This window comes from Melospiza georgiana, chromosome 9 (assembly GCF_028018845.1).
Source record: "Melospiza georgiana isolate bMelGeo1 chromosome 9, bMelGeo1.pri, whole genome shotgun sequence".
NCBI classification, from domain to species: Eukaryota; Metazoa; Chordata; class Aves; order Passeriformes; family Passerellidae; genus Melospiza; species Melospiza georgiana.
In genome coordinates this window covers 11,501,414-11,519,079 of record NC_080438.1, presented here as the reverse complement: position 1 = coordinate 11,519,079, position 17,666 = coordinate 11,501,414, and the positions used below count along the sequence as shown (strand labels likewise).

Genomic DNA, 17,666 nt, shown 5'->3' with positions numbered 1-17,666 from the left:
TGCTTTTGCCCAAGCAGAAGCATAAAGCATATAGATTAGAGGTACACAGATCTAAGTGATCAGATTTTTCTGGGCAACCTCAGACAGGTGTGACTTATGCAATCTGAGCATCTTCTGATAAACTGATATTTACATATAGCCAAAGGATCTGGAATTTTACAGATTTCACAATATATATATTTTCCCGGAGGAAAATAGGCTTGTGTAAGTTAGCAGATTCTACCATTTGTATCTGGTATATTAAATGGAGCTTAAATATTTAAAAATTCTGTGTTTTCTCTCTCCTGCTTGAAGCTTACTTTTAATTTTCACTGTTTTATTCAAAAGGAAGGCATAGAAATAGCAACCATGAGCTTGAAATCAGAGCTGTAACAGATTATAGACAAAATTTTGCAGAGTATTTCCAGTTACAGCTGGTTTTCAAATAACCCTTTTTGTTGTCATGTAGTTTTTTTCCCTAACTTCCAGTCCCAGTGAATTGTTGTCAGTTTTAGCACTCCAGCTGTATTAACAAGAAAGGGAAAGAAAATAGCATTTTCCAACCCAGGTAAGAGGAAGTTGCCAGTGGGGAGGTCAAAGTGAGTGCAGAAGTTCTTTTGCTTGTGTTTTGTGGGAGTATATCAAGGAGCAGAGCAGTGGCCAAGGTGGAAACTCATGTTTGAAACTTGTTTCCACACTGGATAGCACTGAGTCACTTCATTGCCCTCAGGCTTTGAGATGGAGAGAAGTATAACTGCAATTACAAGAAAAGAAAAGGTTGATCATCATGCCAGGGCTTGTTCTCTTTTCAGGGCAGGTGCAGGGAGCTCTGAATAATGACAATAACACCTACATTAATGACCTCATCGAGCTCTGCCACGTATAGGCATGTGCATATTTTCCCCCAGCAGTGCTGACTGTCAGTGAATAGAGGCTTCTTCCACAATCTGAGTGTCAGGTGGAGGGAAGGACAGAGAGAGCAGCAGTTGCTTTCTGGAACAAACACAGAATGAACAAGTAGCAAAATACTAACGTACTGTTGAAAGCTGAAATTAGATATACGTGATTCAGTGCAGCCTACAGGGTCTGATATCTTGGCAACTGCTGCAAGATATCCCCAATCTGCAGACAAAATAGCCTTTGTGAAGAAGCAGAAGATTGTAGTGTGAAAGTTAATGCATCAAAAGGCCAGAAAGAGAATAATTCACTTTCACCTTGCTCCAGAGGACAAGCAGCAGTAAAAGCTGTGCACTATTGGCAAGCTTTTTTTGTTGCTGTTTTTAACTCAACCCTCAGTTCAGAGCTCCTGCCACCTTGGCAGTGTTCCCGCTGGAGCCACTGACATCTCCCACCTAATCAAGTGCTGGATTATCTTGTCCTGATAAATTGAACCCGGTGCCTCATGAAAAGTCTTTTCTGAAGTACTTTGGGTACCCTGTAATAAGATGGCAGATACCTGAATCAAGTCCCAGAGCTGACAGAGCACTGTTTTTCTAATGGCTTTTGGTTACAAGTGTAAATGTTTTAAGGCAGGGCAGTGTTGAGCTGGTTAAGCATGATAAATTTCCCACCTGGGCGAAAGGAAACTTGAAAGTGTACTGAATACTGGCTCATGCTGAATACACACAGGCTGCACTGCTAACAAAATACACTTGCCCTAAAAATTAGTACTTTTTTGGGCATAGCTCTGAGGAACATGCTTGTTTCAAAAAGATATCCTCTTTGGCTGCTGAATCTTTCTAAGAAGAGTTGGAGTTACTGAGCTATTAGAGACTTATGTACCATTCTTAGTCTTTTGTGACTCAATCTCTGGTCCAAGTTGTTCAGGGTAAATAGCCTTGTTTCTTTCTTTAACGTATATTAAGAAAAATGTCTACAGTACAGACACAAGGGTGCTGTCTATGTTGTGTTTGTACTTCAACAGGTAAAACAGCCAGGATTAATCTCATTAAGATAAAGTTATTACTTGCAGGCATTTGTTTTTTCTTTCTTGTCTTTCCTCCTGGAAAAGCAGTCCTCAGTCAAGAAACATCTTGTGTGTCACACTCACCTCTGTGGTGCCCCTTGTAACACTGCTTTGCTCTTTTCCAGGGGAATCCCTACATGTGCAATAATGAATGTGATGCAAGTACCCAAGAACTGGCTCATCCTCCAGAACTGATGTTCGATCTGGAAGGAAGACATCCCTCCACGTTTTGGCAGTCCACAACTTGGAAGGACTATCCAAAGCCTCTTCATGTTAATATTACCCTCTCCTGGAACAAAACCATTGAGCTTACAGATAACATAGTCATCACCTTTGAATCTGGCCGTCCAGACCAAATGATCCTGGAGAAGTCACTCGACTATGGACGAACGTGGCAGCCCTACCAGTACTATGCCACAGACTGCTTAGATGCTTTTCACATGGATCCAAAATCAGTGAGGGATTTATCACAGCACACAGTCCTAGAAATCATTTGCACAGAGGAATACTCTACTGGGTACATGACAAATAGCAAAATAATCCACTTTGAAATCAAAGATAGATTTGCTTTTTTTGCTGGACCTCGGCTTCATAACATGGCTTCTCTTTATGGCCAGCTTGATACCACCAAGAAATTAAGAGATTTCTTTACCATCACAGATCTGAGGATAAGACTGCTTAGGCCAGCAACTGGTGAAATATATGTTGATGAGCAACACCTGGCACGCTACTTTTATGCAATTTCAGACATAAGGGTATACGGAAGGTAAGAGAATATATAACTTTAGAAAGAGGCGTATGTGTTTGATTTGAGAAGGTATTCAAAACTATTTATTTCCCCAAAGAAGATGATATTTTCTGCCAGTGTTCATTGGAAATCTGGCTCAACTGAAGGCCACTGCTGTCATACCAGAAGTTTCTTACTCAGTGGCACAAGTTCTGGGTGTTTGCTGGCAATCACCTTGGATCTGGAGCCCTGGGTCTCACAGGCAGGACAGTTCAGGTCTTGGCTCAGGAAGTCACCCTAGCAGTCGAACACTTTCTTCTCTTATGTAGTTGGAGTCTGATCCAATGGCAGTTAACTAAAAACAGAGATTCTGTTTTATCATTTGACCTTTCCAGGTCTCTAATGTGAGCTGTGATTGATACAGCAACCCTTGCCCAAACCCCTCCCACTAGGTCCCCTTCCTTGGCTGTGAACAAGGAAAGCAGCAGAGATTAGCGCCCATTCCTTCTACTTTAATTAGCTCTGAAATGCAGAGAAGCTGAATTAAAATGGAAAAAACCCAACAGTGTTTTAGATAGACTGATTTGAATATAACAAAGATGATTATTCAGCTGGGTTCAAGACAAATGGTTACCTCTAGGGCAAGTGGTGGCTAGTATCAAGTGCTGTAGTCCCAAAAATAATAACTGCAGTGACATTCCTATCAGAAATTTTGTTCCCAGCTCAAACTAGCAATTGACTGATGCCCTCAAGCAGGAGAATGATCCCTTTGTATGGGTGTCAGATGCCAAGTTGTTCAGAGGAAATAAGTGGGATCACCTCTATTAGCAATTCACTTGCCAGTCTGATATACCTTTTGTTCCTTCTCTGTTTCTCCTATAAGGGGTTTAAGACTTCCTTTTTAAAAAACTTTTTTCTTCAAGAGAATCTAAGTATCAAAACAAACAGAAAAGCTAATCTATCTTGGAAGGTCAGGGACTTTCTTTGCAGACTCAGAACTGAGTGAAAAAAATAGTGATTATATAAAACAGTGCTGACTGTTTTTCTATTACTCCTGTAGTGAAAATCAAAATCATCAAAATACATTTCTTAGGACTGGAGATTTAACATGCAGTTACAGTCTTCTGTGTCCACATCAACTATATATCCGCACGTACAAAATTACTAGTCTAACATTTGGAAACCTAAAATAAATGTTGCTGTTTTAAGAATTCTTCTTGCAATGCTCATTAGTTACATTGTAAATTATTTTTCAGAAGTCTCTTGGGAGGGCTAAGTGGATCATGAACAGCTTAAGATACTGTTTGAAATAGTTTCGTAAAATTAGCCTCAATACAGAAAAATAGCACCTATTTAATGTGTATATTTTCTCCTCTGGGCTCCCTCCACATAGGTTAGCTCTACATCATCAGAGGCATCATATCAAAGCTCAGGATTTGTAGGTCCTTAGGCTTTAAGGAAAGCCTGTTCCCTGTCTGAAAACCCATTTGGAGCTTAGTCTGACTTCAATTAGATTATCATTACTTTATCAAAGAAAGCATCTGAAGGATTAAAAAAGAGTGCATTGCATGCAAATTAGAAACAGAAACCTGAGCACATCTGGGGCTCACCAATCTGTGAAAAATTATCTGTAGAAATGAAGCATGACTGTACAGAGAACTTATCTGATGCTGATGCTTGTTGTCTAAATGCTGCAGTAATTGGACATGTACTTTAAAAGAAGTATCTGATGTGTAATAGTACCTCAGAAGATTAGATTCATGTGAATTCTTATCACTTTTCTGCTAATGAGAAGAACAGCTCTTTTGGGATTTGGTGCCATTTCCTTCAATAACTAGTGAGCCTTCCTTGTTAAAGGCTTTGTGGCTTGCTTGCTGCTGAGCAGCTGTGGGGCTACAGTACACAGCCCCTGGTTGTTCAGTTGCACCCGTTGTAACTTGCAATGAGCCCACTGTTACCTAGTTTTAGGTATTTTTTGTCTCTTCAAGAAACTTTATGGCCTTTCCCCACCAGAGTCTCCCAATCAACAATCCCAGCATGTGCCCTGGCATGGCCTGAGCATGGGAACCAGAGGAGGGAAGCAAAGGTTACCAGGGTAGTTGTGCTGCAGTTTCCAGTTCAGCTGAGTTTTCCAGCTCTTGCTCCTTAATTGAGAATGTATACTGGAAATTGTTACAAAATTGTTTTGTTTTGCTACCAAGATTCATATTCTGGGTTTTGAGACCCAGCTATTTATATAAATTTGGTAAAACTAGACTAGATTATTCCATGAAGACAGGAGGTTACCAAGGAGCTTGACATGTAGTGGATGAAAGATGCTGGCAGCCACTTTAAAGCTATTCCCTTTTCTGAAAAACATAACCTGTAGGTCAAATACAGTTAAAATCACCAAAGCTCATAATAGCATATTTCTAAAGGCAGCATAAAATGTAATTTGTTTCACACTGTGTTTTAAGCATCAATGACAGTGAAAAGCATCTATCTTAAAGCCACTATGTTAAATATACAGGACTATGTGGTGGTTAATACTTCACAATGAATTATAGGCAGGAGATTTGCCCACTTAATATAGGTTTGTTTTGTCATTGCTTTGCATTTTGGTGTGAAATAAGCCTGATGTATGTTGCATTAGAGATGAAAACCTGTGTACTCTCAATGAATGCCTTTTCTCCTCTATTACCACCTGTTTATTCTTCTTCAATTTACCACTTCCATTGTGTATTTATTAAGGTGATGAAAAAAATGAAACGTGGCTGTTAGCAATTTCAGCAACCCCATTGTGGTCCCATTATTCAAGAAACCTAATAATCCACATGAACTAATTCTGACTTACTGATGGTCTGCTTCACTAAATCAGGGTGATTTTTTCTAGTGAATAATGGACGATGCAGTGTGCCAGTACCTTAATTAAAGAGAGCCTCTCTTATTCTTGATCTTATTTTAATTTACAGGGTAATACTACAATAATATCACTAATGGAAGGTACATTAAAGGGCATAAAGTAGCATTAACTGTATTAAATTATGGCACTTGTGTTAATTAACTGCTGAAGCAAGATGGTCCTAACAGCTAGAAAGGTCAACTAATGCATAAATAAAGTCTTCTGAGATGGGAAGCTAAGAAAGAGCAGACATTTTCCCCTCATCTGGCCTTGCTGCAGAGGATCAGAGGGTGCCCTGTGCCGCAGCCTCAGGAAGGTTTCTTTCACTGTGCTGCCTGCAGAGGTGGCCTGACCCGTCTGCAGGCTCTACCTGTGTTCAATTCCATGGGAAGGACAGTCCTGGCAGTAAGCAGTGAGGTACAGCTCCCAGTTTTAAACCTATTTTTGTTGAAGTTCACTAAAATGCTGATAATAATTCCTTTGAAGTCAAGCTCAAGGTTCCTAGCAGATTTTGGATCAGACTGCTGAAGGTTTAACCATGTTAATTTTAAAGTAGTTTTGCTCTAACTTCTATATTGTCAGTGACATGTACATTTATACACTGTAAATTAACTGTAATTCAGGATGCTTGTAAAATCTGTGGTCCCAGTGGGTAACAGAATGACTGGCTGGGTAAAACAAAGGCTCTTATTGCTTTTGAATGATTAGGTTTTGATCTAAGAGCCACCAGTTTCTTTGTGACACCAGAATATCCAGTCTCTGCACAATACTATTAAGCCCTCTGGAATTTATTTTTATACTCTTCTCGCCTTGAAGCTTCTGTATTTAAGCCCCAGGGTTTTCTGACCGCGTCTCAGCTGCGGTTGCAGCCCCAGCTGCAATAGAAACCTCTAACTCACAATACACAAATGAAAAGTAACCTCAGTTTTAGCACTTCCTTGCTCTCACTTTATCTATTCGAAATTCAAATCCATCTCAGCATCTGAATAAATTAATCTGAAGGAAAATATATTTGCTACTGAGGGGGTTGGGGCTTTTTTGTCTCCCTGCTCAGCCCGCTGCTCCTGCCGGCTGTGAGGCTGAGCTGCTCCTGAGGCTGTGGTGGATTGGAGTGGGTGAGGGCCTTGCCCTGAGTGGGAGCTCACCCTGCAGCTTCAGGCACACGGTTCCACCAGGCAGGCTGGGCTCTGCTGACTGCCATCCTCTGCCTTATTCTGCAGGTGCAGTCTGTGGATGGATGAATTCGAGTAAATGTCTATGTTACTCTGTCATACACTTGGCAACACTATATGATAATGTCCCTCTGTAATTTACCCCAAAAGCAGAGCTTTGCCTGAGGGAAGTTATAATCTATAGAAATGCTGTAGTCTTATTTATAATAGAAAATGTTTTAATTGATGTTCAGCTCAGAAGCAGACCATCAATATTAAGATATGTAGGCTTCAAGCTTTTAAGGAGACAAAAAACTGGATACCATTCTTGACTCTGGTAGTTATTTACCATACTTGAATACTCTTTTGTTTTACAGGAACACTTGCATAAGCAGCTTTTCTCCTTCGAGATTTTCACTAGTATTTGGAGGGAATCTAGCAGTTTCTCTCATTAAATTATAAACTCATTAGAGAACAGGAAAGAAAAAGAAGCATGCATTTAAGAGCATGTCAATTGATCTGTAAGTCTCAAGTGCAATTTTTGAATTTTTAATATATCTACTGTAGTATGTCACTAAGGAGAATGGTCCTTCATTTTCTGTAAGCAAATCTAGGATCATCAGGAGCTGAAATAAATGGTCATGGTGTTTATTCACACATGAACAGTCTCCAGGGGTTTACTCAGTACGGGTGTCCTGGGTGGGTTTTACTGGTGCCTGTGTTTGGATAATACTGATTTCTACCCTGCATCCTGATGGCACAAGTCCTGTCCATCAGCTTGGTGTGGTCTCAGTCACAGTGGCTGGAAGGGGAGCAGAGCAGTGGAGTCTGAATGCTGTCTAGGACCCTCATTCTGCTATATGCTTTTGAAATTAATCAGTGGGTTTAAATCCCCAGGTTTCACTTATCACTTAGCTCATTAGCATCTGGTCATCTTTTCTTTTTTGCAAGACATCGAGTATTTCCCTACTGATGTCCCCCAGCTGTCTTTCAAGGAAGCTCAGTATCATGCAGGATCAGGGTTATTGAGGAGAGGCACCAAACCTTTTGTAGTATAATTCATTTTGCCATTGAATATTAAAGGAGTAGAGATAAAAATCCTGATGAAAGAAATGAGGATTTTTCTTTCTGTATTGCTTTGTATGCTGAGAAGCAATCCAAAGAGCCTTCTGAATAAATTCAGTGATTCCAATAGCTTGCAGAAACTTTCTTTCCTTTAAGCTTTTCATTTGAAAAGAGTGCAATTTAATGCAAACACTGAAATAAGCTTAAGGATCTCCTGTATCACATATACAAATGATTCCTGGCACAGGGATGTCCTTCTGGCTGAAGTTAAAGCTGGAGTGGTACAACATATTATCACATTAAAAGTTTAAAAATTTCCAAATATATCACAAGTAATAGGAGCTACCATTTTTTAGGCGTGGGTTTGGGGTTTTTTTAAGTTTGCATTCTGATCCTTTCCATGGGTACCAGTGCTGTGATATTGCCTGCCATTAGTTTTGTTCATGTCAGTACTTGACTGCATCTGCTTAGGACCTGATTCTTCCTCGACACTTCTCAGTGTGTGAAGTGCCTCAGAAAGGAGTAGCTGAACACAAAATATCCACGTACTTTCTCTTGACATAGGTGATCCTTCTCTCTCTTTTGTTTTGTTTTGGGTTTTTTTTGTAGCTATAATAAATAACCCATCGTTCAGCTGTGATCTAGGGAAATGTTTGAAATTAAGAGAGTTACCCCACTGCCTTTCCTCCTGTTTCCCTTTAGAATGATGCCATAATATGCTCTGTATCACTCCCTGTATGTTAGAAGTTAAGTATTGAAACAAGAGACCAGTCTTGATACTCATTTCAGATGCCATCCTGTAAGTCAGGAGTAATGTGAGTGAAGTTACTCTTATTAACCCACTGAGTTTCCAATGCATGTAGGAGGAATGAGGGAAAACAGGTGATGAAAAGGAAGGGAGGACAGAAGGAGCAAAAGGGGGGAAAATGAGGGAGGGAGGACAGAAGTCAGAAGGCTATCCCAGCTTCTGTTTAAAAAAATGAGAAAAAAACTCACACATCTCAGGCTGCTCATATCCATATGATAGAGCTGATGTAAAGCAGCCAGTTCTGTCAAGTCCAGTGATACAGTCACACCTATTCAGAAATAGAAAGTGAATTAGTAAAGGTCAAGGTCTAATGGTATCATTATGTGGAGTCTGCAAGACCCTTCCTGCCATTCCCTCTGGATCCCCCTTAGGGATTTTTGTGCCTCAGCAGTAGTGACCCATGCTCAAAGGGAATCATCACAGTCCCTATTTGATCACAGCAAGCTCTGGTGAAAAATCCTCAGTAAAACACAGGTGAAGCATATTGTTAACTGGGCTGAGCTACAGGGGAAATTTTCAACACTTTCCTACAGATTATCATCTAGTTCATGGAAAAGTAAGGAAAGAGGTCCAGAAACAAATGGCAATGCTGCAATTTTAGCAGGCAGCAATAGTGTCAGGGAAAAGGAGCCGAAGAGTTACACTGCAGGTCGAATTCCCAAGAGAAAGTCTGGCTGCTGACGCATTCAGGAAAGCAGAATGCTGGCTGCAGCCCTTTGCAGGAGAACAGGCTGTGTCCCTGGAAATTTGTGGGATATGGTAGAAATGAAAGGATGCTGAGTAGCAAGAGGTGTCTTAATGACATTAGGAGGGAGCAGGAACTGCTGAACCTCTTGACATACTGCAACTCCCAAATGAGACCACCTGTAATTTTTGCAGCATACCAAGTCCTTGGGGCCTTAGAGTCAGTCTGTCACCAGTACCTGGTTCCTCACATAACAGTTCATCCAGACTTTTATGCTGGAAATGCTGCTATACTCTGGAGTAACCCAGCTGTACTTCACTGTGAATTATTTTTACATATCTGCGGTGGTGGCCACCATTTTGAAATAAGCCAAAAAGTGAACAAAAACCATTTCAGGATAAGGCATATAATCCATAGCTTCATACTGTAGGTTACATCTGATCAGGCCTTGGGACATACCATGGATAGCGCCATATATGGCATATAGACCTGCCCATGTTCTAGTTGTGGAGGGCAGGTTTCTAAAGTTATGTTCTTCCTCTGAACCCTTGAGTCTATCTTCTGACTTTGATGTTCATGTCAATGTCAGTCGTTGTCAGCTTGTTCCTTGCAAACTCCTTTGAAGACCTTGTGATTCTTTTCATTCTCTCTCTTAAATCCATTTCTGTGTTTATGGTAGCTCTGAGCATACTTCCTCTCTGCTAAGCAGCATTCCCACTTCCACCCTCTCCAGATGTGTGTTATCCTGTAATACGGGCCAGTTGTCTGATACATTAGGATTTATAAAATACTTTGAAATACACTTAAGAAGGATTGGTAGAGAAGAATAATGGATTGTTATAATCTACCCTCTGTCACCATCATTCATAAAATGGCATGTAAAGGAGTGCTGGTGGAAATATTAATGATACCAATACTGTCTCAATGGTAAAGTGACATGAAGGTTCACATTTAACTGCCACCAATATTTCTATTACACCACACATTAAAACTAATAACAACCAAGAAGATTAAATTTTATCACAATAAGGATCTATACATTGAGATATACATCTTCACGCTCAACTAATTAGTTACCATCGACTGTTTTTACTTTGCTCGGTGACATGTGGTATATAAATCATTACAATATGTTAAATGCAAATGGTTGGTAATAGGGTAACCATCTGCTCACTGTTGGAAAGTTAGCAGAGGAATATAGTAAGCTGTACTTCTAGTAACGATGCTAAACTCACATCCCTGAAATACCAAATATCTAAAAACAGCTGCCTCCACTAATGCCAACACTGCTAATACATCTCTTACCCTTTTCATTTTCAGAAGTAAACCACATATTGTAAGAGGTAATTTTGTTCTTCAGCTTGAACTTGATTTCAAGGCTAGAGTCTGTAACAGCAATGTGAACCATCGTATTGGAGAGCCTGATGTTTTCCTTATATTGTGCTGAGTGCTTTTGAACAGCCAATAAAATAAATAATCAGGCTGCACACTTTTCTCAGGACACCTTTTCATCCACAAATATAATTAAACCCCCTTCCTCTGCTAACCCCAACTGCCAGGCCCTTTTTGAGGGATGACATTATTTTGTAGGTGATAGATATGTGGCACATTGCTGTCTGGTAAGTTATTATGCTGGAGACCATCAAAGGGTGCCTGCCATCTAATAGCCTCCCATGCCCCGTGAGCATTAAAGATCACCACTGCAAAGAGGGATCAATTATTTTGCCACAGACATGTATTATCAGGGGCTGTCACATACCTTCATAATGAGGTTTCCTGGATACCCATGCCACAGAGTAATGCGTTGGAAAATTAGCAGTGGGGCAAGAGTGAAGGACTGCCTGCCAAAGTTGAGCTGTGCCTTCAAGCCAGAGCAGCTCCTTCACTCCTTACACATTCAGTCATCTGCTGGTCAGGGTCACTATCACAGTGCTGACGTGCTGGCTCCCCCATCAGTAATAGATTGCACTATCACCTATCAGAGAGATTAATATGTTCCTGTATTGAATTCCTGAGATGTGGCTCTCAGCATTAAAGAAGCTGAGGAATTAATTTGGCTTCCACTGTCTGAATGGAAAAGAAGTTTGTGCTTTTATCAAAGTCAGACGTTCGTGCTGCCGTGGCTTGCTCAGACCACGGTGGGAGCGAGGATGGAGTTTGTTCAGGAGGTTACATCTGGCATGGCTGTGTCTGATTTAAGACTGTGCTTCCAGGGAAGCACCTGCAGGGGAAGAGGCTGCAGGAGAGCTCATTAGCCTGGCAGTTTCCCTGTCCCAGAATGAATTACAGGATAAGATGTGTGGTCTATAGGGTCCCAAAAAGCTGCGGCATTGTGTAGGTGTGCTGTCCTGCAAAGCTTTTCAAGTTTAAAATGTTACAAGGAGACTTTTTGTGCTAACACATTTTCCTTTGTTACCTTTCAAGAAAAGAAGCACCAGCTGAAGGCTGCACATGTTTGGTGACTCCATTTTGATTCACAGGGAACACTTGCCAGTTTCAAAATGGGGTGTCTGCTCTTTAAAGTAATTGGGAGCATTTATAGACAGGGATGCTTTGATGAGGAGCACTTCATAATACCTCAAAGGCATGGTGCCAGAGCAGGGAATTTGATAAGCTGAGGTCCTGAATTGGATTCCAGCAATGGTCACAAGTTTTAAGAAGCTCTCATTTGAAATTGCAAGCAGAGGAAAAACAGGATTCTTTCTCTTTAATTACATTAGTTTTATTGAACTGAAGCATTGCTTCAGTTCCCAGAATACTTTATATATATTTTAATGCAAGTTACCAGATACAGAATGGTTGCAGGACTGTTTATTGTTTCTGACTTTTATAGGTGGTAAAACAGATTTTACTTATTTTTCCCTTCAACTCTCTTGTGCATTAAGGATCTTTAAGTGTTGGGATGGTGTTTACTGAAATTGTCATAACCATAGTAATTTAACTTCTTAGATTTGGTAATGGTTCTGTAGTGCTTTGGTTTAGGCCTTTTCAGAAAAGCTAATCCAAGCACATGAACATGCACTGGAGTCCAGGAAACTCTGGTAGCCATTTGTGCAGGAGAGGAAACATGAAATTCATTCCCTCAGTAGCTGATCCTTTTCTTTGGCCTTAGATTTCTCTCATATTTATTGAACTGTGGGCTGTTTCTTCTCTTAGAGCTAGAGCTGTTGATTCTGCCAGGTAAGCACAACCATGAATTGACTTGGAAAAGTTGTTTTGTTATTTAAAACAGATTATAATTTCTGGCCTGCATTTAGAGCACAGCAGGTCCCACAACCTGCTGTTCCCTTGGGGGAGTGGAGCCAGCAGGAACAGGGAGCAGCAATGGCATTTGGGCCTGGGGACAGAGCTGCAGTATGACAAGGCATCTGCTTTGCCAGTGACCCACTTGGGGAATCCTCCTTCCCCCGTCCCACACCTCACATACCTCCAGCTGCTCATTTCTCACTGTCTCTGAGTCTCTTTTCCATGATGTGATCATCACTCCTTCAGTTGTAGCTCATGGGGAGTCGCTGCCCGAGTGCCTCAGAGACAGAATGGAAACGTTCATGAGGAACAGCTCCCTTTGCAATAAAAAAGTCAAGCTATTCTATTTCATCAATGCAGAACATTGCTTATCATTTAACAAGCTTCATTAAGGATCCTGTGTTTATGGAACCATGCCTTCCTTCCTTTGAATGCCCCTGAAATAATTCTTCCAGCAGGACAGCAAAACAGCAAGGAGCCAGTTACATTTTTAATCACTTGTGTCCCCTAGGAATCGCAGTCTGCCAGCAAGGGCAGCTCCTTCCCCTCTGCAACACAGGAGGAGAATTAAAAGATGGGAAGCTGTGGTTTGAGAATGGTGGGTTACAGTTAGTAATGAGCAAAAGATCAAATCAGCTGCACTAATATTCTGCTACTGAAAATGTTCAACCTAATCCAGAAGCTGGATGGGAGGGGCGTTGGGGCAGGTATGACTAAGGGGCTTCATCCTCTTTTTCCTGAGTGGTGAAGGGGGAGTGGAGAAAGTGTTGAATGAAATGAAAATTAAAATGAAAAATAATATTTCATTTCCCCTCTAGTATACATGTCTTGAAAGTTTTGATAATGTAGAACCCTTACACACCCAAAGCAGTTTGTATCATTGTACCTTCACATCAGGTAGGTCAGTTAGACACTGCAGGAGTAACCCTCAGTGTGGCGATTCTTTCCAACAGTAATCCTTCCAGGTGGATGACAGCAACAGCCTCCATTCTGCCACGTACAAATATCTCATGCTTCAGACTTGATGCCCTAAAATACATATTGGAGCTTTAGGGTTTTAAAGATACTGAATCACTGTATTGAGAGAGCAGATCCTGCAATACCTCATCTTTCCAATGGCTGCTTTTGGAGACTAATGCTGACTTTGTGGTCTATATGTTGGTTTGTTTGTTTGTCTGTTAGTGCTTCATAAAATATAGATGCTTTAAATAGGAGAGATGCGAGACAGTGATACCACGGGCATGACAAAGGGCTCCGAGTCCAAAGGATTACCTTTAATGTTCCCTGCTCTGCTGCCTGCACAGTCATACCCGTGCTTTGACTAACAAATGCACAAGTGTGTGGCTGACATTCAGCCTGCTCGTGAATTGTGGAGAGGAGATACATATGCTCTAAAGGCTTCATCCAAAGAACATCACTTGATGCATCACTCACAGATTTTTAGAGACATTTGGCATTTAAAATTAAATTATGTAACAGTGGTTGAGTGCTGACTCTTGGAAAAAATTGGAGATTTTGGAAATTTTGACTGTGTTTTATTATACCAGGGCTTTTGAAAAATCTCTTGCACATATTAGACCACAAAAAAAAAGAGCTTACTGTCACTGAAAAAGATTCAGCAATTTAAAATGGGCTGAGTGGAGAGAGTATCTCTCTCCCAAACAGGAGAGATATCTTTTATACAGTTGTGCAAATATTGCTGCAATGCAAACACAGTTAATACACCGTAAAGTCCACTCTCGATGTCCTGCATGCAGCAGCTTCCCCCTAACACATAAAATGTGTACTTTTTATATCATCATAAACTTAGCACATTTAAAAAAGAAAAACCACAGAAACAGCTGCTATAACTACATTAGTCAAGCACGAAAAGAGAAATAATTGCCCAGAGGTGTAGGGGAGAGCAGGGCACTTGTCCTGCCCTGCAGCCACGGGAGCAGGGGCTGGTAAGACTGAGAGGGGGCAGCTGTTTTGTCAGAGGTGTTCTCAGAGTTCCCGTTCTGCAATGCTTGCGTTTCAAGAGAAACCTGTTACAGACTAAGACTTTTTTTCTTATTTTATAGAGTTCTTTATCTTCACAAGTAGGTCAGCATCTGAAAACCCAAAGAATATTATGAAGGGGTAAAACTGAGACAAAATACAGGAGTGATTTGCATAAGGGAGAAAAAAAAGAACAGTAATAGAAATATTGGATTCTCAAAAAAAAAAAAAAAAAAAAACAAACAAACAAGCTACATTCAACTTCTGTTAGAAGAACAGATGCCAGAAGCTTGTCCCCTTTGTGATATGATTATATGGCCACTAAGTCATTTGGCTCAGTCAATCTGCTATTTATCATGATAAATCTGTGTATACCAGAAAATCTACAAGTGCTGCCCTTTTTCTCTCCTGATGTTTTTTGCCCAGTTTGCAAGCAGAGAACTGCTTTAACAAGATTTGGGGACGCTTCTGAGTCCTGCATGCTGCTTCCCCCTCCTGGCTTGCGTAGGTCAACAGGAGAAAATGCTGAGCAGGCATGAGAATAGATGGGGAACGACAATGAACAGCAGTGGTGGGAAAGGAGGGCATGACTGCTGTGGGCACCATCCTAAATTCCAGTGAGCTGCCTCCCTCCTTCCCCTCTGCAGCCCTCATTGTCTGAGAGAGAGAACACAGCTATAAACATATCAGACAAACAATAACTCCTTCATCCCCAGAAGTGTTACTTAGAAAAATATTTTCTAATGAAGTGGTCATTATGTTTTTCTTCTTGATTTTTTCATTTGCATAATTCAGGGAGTTTGTGATAATTATGCCCAAATTCATTAACAATAACGTTATGTGTCATACAAGCATTTTTGTAAGGGTTCTCTCAGGGCACTGTGGCTCTTCCTACTCATCAGGACAAATACCTCTTCTTATTTTCAGTGGATGGCAACTCTCTGTCCGTGTGCAAACAAGACTCAAACAGCACACTTATGCCCTGAAGAATGCTTTAGTGCAAGGAAGCTCTGCTTCACCATCTGAGTGTCTGTGCCCCAAAACTGATCCTGTTCTATCTTGCTAGATCTATTCCTGGTAATAACCTGCTACTTGAGAAATGGGTACTGCTAGACCTCCCTGTATTAAGGACTTCGGGTTTTTTTTCAAATCGAAGCTCTTTCTTTACCTGCATCTATTAGTTCTCTATTATTTTTCATAGAGCTATTTATTCTATATATGCATATATTTTACTTCCAGATTAGCTCAGTCTTTGAGAAACAGCTTGTATATTTTCCAGTGGAGTTTAAGGCTGAGGAAGACTGCTTGACATTCCAGGGAAAACTGAAAAGTTTGTATAGGATTTTAAAAGCTGTGTTATGCAAGATGGAATTGCTAAGGTTTGTTCTTCAGTATAAACATGTACTGATTGTTTCTGTCAGCAGTATTTCACTGTTGCTTTCCCCTATGACAGCCTTACATTATTCATAAGTTAAAATCTATTCTTTAAATTTTCAGTTATAAGAGTTTCCTGGCGGGGGTCACAGAATATGAAGGGAAGTATTGATTTGAAACATTTAAAATATAAATGAAGTTGTTTAGTTCTTCTGGTACATGGAATACTATAGTCACTGGATCAAATTGGACCCCCCAGCATGTCTGTTTTCACAGACAACAAAAACACATTCCCAGCCTCTCAGTGGACACTGCAGTGTCTGTGTGAACATTCTTTGATTTACCCAGTATTTGTTAAAAACAAACATGAATAATAAATGTTCCAGAGCACTTGAAGGCCAAAAGCAATCCCTATTTTATTCTCATCTGACATGAGGTCAGAATTTTAAGACTTTAAAATACAAGGCTTTAAAACTACCAGCCCTTTGTCACTTCAGCTTCCCAAAGCAGTGTCAGCAACCCCTTTTCACAGTGACATACACTAAGTTTCTTGTCCCATGTCACATAAGTTTGTGGCTTGGACAACTACTAAACCCAAGGGCAGAGCTGTTTTGGCACTGGGGGGAAAACAGCATTGGTGGATGGGCAGGCCTGTATGCATGTCCACACGTGTCACCTGCTCATGTCCACGTGTCACCTGCTCACGTCCACACGTCACCTGCTTGTGTCCACATGTGTCACCTACTTGTGTCCACATGTCATCTGCTCATGTCCACATGTGTCACCTGCTCATGTCCACACATCACCCACTCGCTGCTCCAAGGCCAGTGTCAGAAGCCAGGTCCCCTCTGCCTTTCACCATCTGAGGTCTCAGAGCTCCTTTCCAGCTGCCTCTGGCCAGGACTGCCCAGCTCTGGCCACCCAGCTCTGAGAAATCCACGTCAGGCATTAGAAGTCACACCCAGAGACTTTTTGGGGATCACCTTGTGGGTCCCTGCCAACTCAGAGTGTTCTGTGATTCTGCACTTAAATTATTCCCCTTAAATTTTTCTTTGGTAAAAAGCAAGTGAAAATGGGACCATTTATCACCTATCTCAAGCATTCTAATACTAAAAAGTATTTTCCCATTTTTGTATAATTCTTCTGACTTTAATACAACATAGTAAAACATTTGCAGTTCTAGCCAGTTTATTGGCTTCAAGATAACAATAAATAGTGTCTATATTTAAAAAGTACTATCATATGGTATTTCTGAGAAAGAAAATAAGCTTTCTCTACACAAATCAATAATTGAAGTATATTAGATGAAAGAATTGTTTTCCCAAATTAAAAAGATGCACTTAGGACTTTATTTCCTAAAATGTTTAAAATTACTTCTAACATAAAGCATTGTGTTTGTTGTGTTGTTATAACCAGCAGGGCTAGAAATAGGGTGACCCAGTATCTCTTTTTCAGTATCTTAAGTTAGCTATAGGATGCTAAGTTGCTTTTGTCATACTTCAGCAGCTTGCTTTTCATTGAGTTTTCTTCAGCAAGAGAAAGGATTCATATTTTGGAAGTATAAATTATTCACAGAAGAAATTTCTGCCCAGGATGGCTGAAAGTATCTTTAGAATTTAACCCACATTAGTAAATACTTTTGACTAATTTTTCTAAAAACTCAAAAGTGGTACAATTTTTCCTTTGGAAATATTTTTTCTTTTAAAATTGTCCAAAATATTCTAAAACGCAGTTTAAAATCTGAAAATAGAACTATATATTTTATTTGACACAAATTATTTTTTCCCCTCAGCTTTTTTTTTTT

At 40.4% G+C, this 17,666-nt stretch overlaps 1 protein-coding gene across 3 annotated transcripts in view; it reads left to right on the top strand.

The window, feature by feature from the left end:
- Window positions 1-17,666, top strand: part of NTNG1 (netrin G1) — a 147,881-nt gene that overhangs the window by 59,424 nt on the left and 70,791 nt on the right. For all 3 annotated transcript variants that reach the window (XM_058029906.1, XM_058029904.1, XM_058029905.1), the window contains exon 3: window positions 2,071-2,711. In XM_058029906.1, coding sequence (XP_057885889.1) covers window positions 2,071-2,711 — 641 coding nt within the window. The remainder of the gene's footprint in view (window positions 1-2,070; window positions 2,712-17,666) is intronic.